At 43.7% G+C, this 2,500-nt stretch overlaps 1 protein-coding gene across 1 annotated transcript in view; it reads left to right on the forward strand.

Annotated features, from left to right (window-relative positions):
- LOC143290892 (uncharacterized) overlaps positions 1-2,500 on the forward strand; it is a 33,568-nt gene that overhangs the window by 18,956 nt on the left and 12,112 nt on the right. Inside the window, exon 3 of the mRNA XM_076600447.1 lies at positions 2,373-2,500. This exon is cut by the window's right edge and continues 32 nt beyond it. Coding sequence (XP_076456562.1) covers positions 2,373-2,500 — 128 coding nt within the window. The remainder of the gene's footprint in view (positions 1-2,372) is intronic.

Here is a 2,500-nt window from a genome sequence, read left to right on the forward strand (position 1 = left end):
TTTTTCTATTTAAAAAAAAGATGCAACATAAACAATCCAAACCAAAAACAAAATCCTCTTTTCCTGCTTGACATGTCTTGCGCAATAACATGTGATTGTAAATTCAGCAGTTTTCTAGGGCCATGGTGTGAGAACTTGGGAGAAATCTGTAGCCTCCCAAAACGTGTTCATGCTGAGAGGCGTTATCTGGAAAAGAAACGAGGAATTTCCACAAATTAGACACTTTTAGTGCAGATCGAGGACAGAAACCACCGACTTTTTTTCCCTGTTTTGTCGACGTTGCGAGTTTTTGGAGACAGAATTCTCACGGAGCTAGGGCGACAATTGGGAGATGGGGGAGTTGATTTTCACTTTTGAGCAAGAGTCAAGGTCTTCCTCCCCCCAAGCTTGGCTTTTTTCTTTTCTTTCTTTTTTTTTGTCATGGAAAACGTTCACATGTTGTTTATTTAGTTCAAGGTAAATGACCACTTTGAGATAAAGCCCCCTATCGAGGCTGTTCTGAGATTTATGTGTTGAAAATCTGAGAGGTTTTAAAGATGTGGGGGGAGGCAGTTGGCGTTTCCAGTTAAGATTTGAATTGGGGATAACGTGGGAGGTTGCCTCCCATAGATGACTTTTGCGTCCTTTCTCTCTGGTTATCAGATGGCTTAGTGACCCGTGGGATGTCTGACGACCTTTTACGCTGATATACGACCAATTTTCCCAGAGGTTTTGTCCCAACGACGTGTGGAGTTGCTCTTGTGTTGGTAAACATCATCCGTCAAAATGCCCTCCCCCGCCCCAACACCCCCCCTCCCCCCGGCAAGCGACCCTGGAGTGGAGTTGCCACTTTTATTAGAAGAAACGAATCCGCTTACCATCTGACGGCTAATTGCGAAATGAAATGTCCATTGTGGGGATCTGCACGTCGTGGGAAACATGTTTTCAAACCTTCCAGACTCCCCCCCCAAAACATCTCTCTATCCCACGCCCTTATTTGCCCCCCCCCCCCCCCCGGCCCCCCCAGCACCCCCACTCTCTCTCTCACAGAGTTCTGCTGTTTTCCACTTGCCAGGGGTTGTTGGGTTTCTTGTGTGTTCAAACTGATGGCGTGGGACCTTCATTTTCTTGTCGTGCTCATTTTTTTCTCAAGGTGTCATGTTGCCAAGGACGATATAGTTTTAATCAGGATAGGATAATTAGCCGCATTTGTCTCCATGTGTTAGGGGTGGGTGGTGGGTGGGTGGGGGGGTCTTTGTTTCTTACTGAGAACTGAGTTGTCAAGGGGACATTAGTCGGGTTGCTTTGGAGATACGATGTATTGAAGTGATACGGAAATGGTACCACAATACCAACAGCAAAAGAATTTATCCAGTTCGTCGCACACACACACACACACACACACACACACACACACACACACACACAAACAAACACACACACACACACACACACACGCACACGCACACGCACCAGAAAGAGAGAGATAAATTTGTAAAGAAAACGCGCGTTCATCATTAACAAATTGTGTCGTTCTTAACTTACTTAAGTTTGCCTTGCATTTCATTTACAATGCAAATCTCTGTGATCAGATTCAAAGTGATTCTGTCGTTCCATTTAATTTCGGTAAACCTTTTGAGAATATATTCTACATAACAAAAAGAATTTATCGTTTTCGAATCCCCAGTGTGTTTTATTTGCTTCTGGTATCATGAATCCTCATTTCCCACAAGTGCTTGAGTGTGCGTTTCCACATTTGACATCGAAAACAACAAGAAACAGTTTCTCCTCCAACTGAAATGCTTCTTCTTCAAATTTCTTCCAACACACGCAATACTGATTCTTGGTTTTCACGTGATTTGTACTTGTCTTATTTGTGGTTTGTATTGCTAATACGTTCACGGTAATGTGTGTACGTGAAAATAGTATAGGGGATATTTTCTTTCAAGAAACACGTTGAAAAATACTACTTAAAACGAAAGGCAAAATAAGCACACCTATGACTATTTGAAATCAAACAAACAGCTAGAAAAAATTCATCGCTGCTTCATGCGTCACATGTAAAAACTTCTGACATTTTAGCATAAGGCATTACCCCCCCCCCCCTCCCCCCAAAATCTGCTGAATTAAAATGGAGCTCAGTGAGAAAAATACCAAAACCACGTTCACACAACCCTCAGTGCATGAACGCAAACACTTTGTTGTTGTTGTTGTTGTTGTTGTGTGTGTGTGTGTGTGTGTGTGTGTGTTGTTGTTGTTGTTGTTGTTGTTGTTGTTGTCTTGGTTTGGTTTGGTTAAACACGAACTTAATATTTTTTAATGATATATTTATTGGTTTTCTTTCCCTCCCTCCCTGCCTCCCACCCCGAAAACAACAACGACAACAATAACAGGTGACTCCCCGAGGGAAAAGACTCCAGCCAAAACAAGGTTTGATTTTACCCGCCTGGCGGAATCGGCCACGAGAGACGGTGACGTCACGGACGCGCACGCGCAGAGGGAAGGAGGGCGCGAGGCGGAG

Source organism: Babylonia areolata, chromosome 16 (genome assembly GCF_041734735.1).
Source record: "Babylonia areolata isolate BAREFJ2019XMU chromosome 16, ASM4173473v1, whole genome shotgun sequence".
Classification (NCBI taxonomy): Eukaryota; Metazoa; Mollusca; class Gastropoda; order Neogastropoda; family Buccinidae; genus Babylonia; species Babylonia areolata.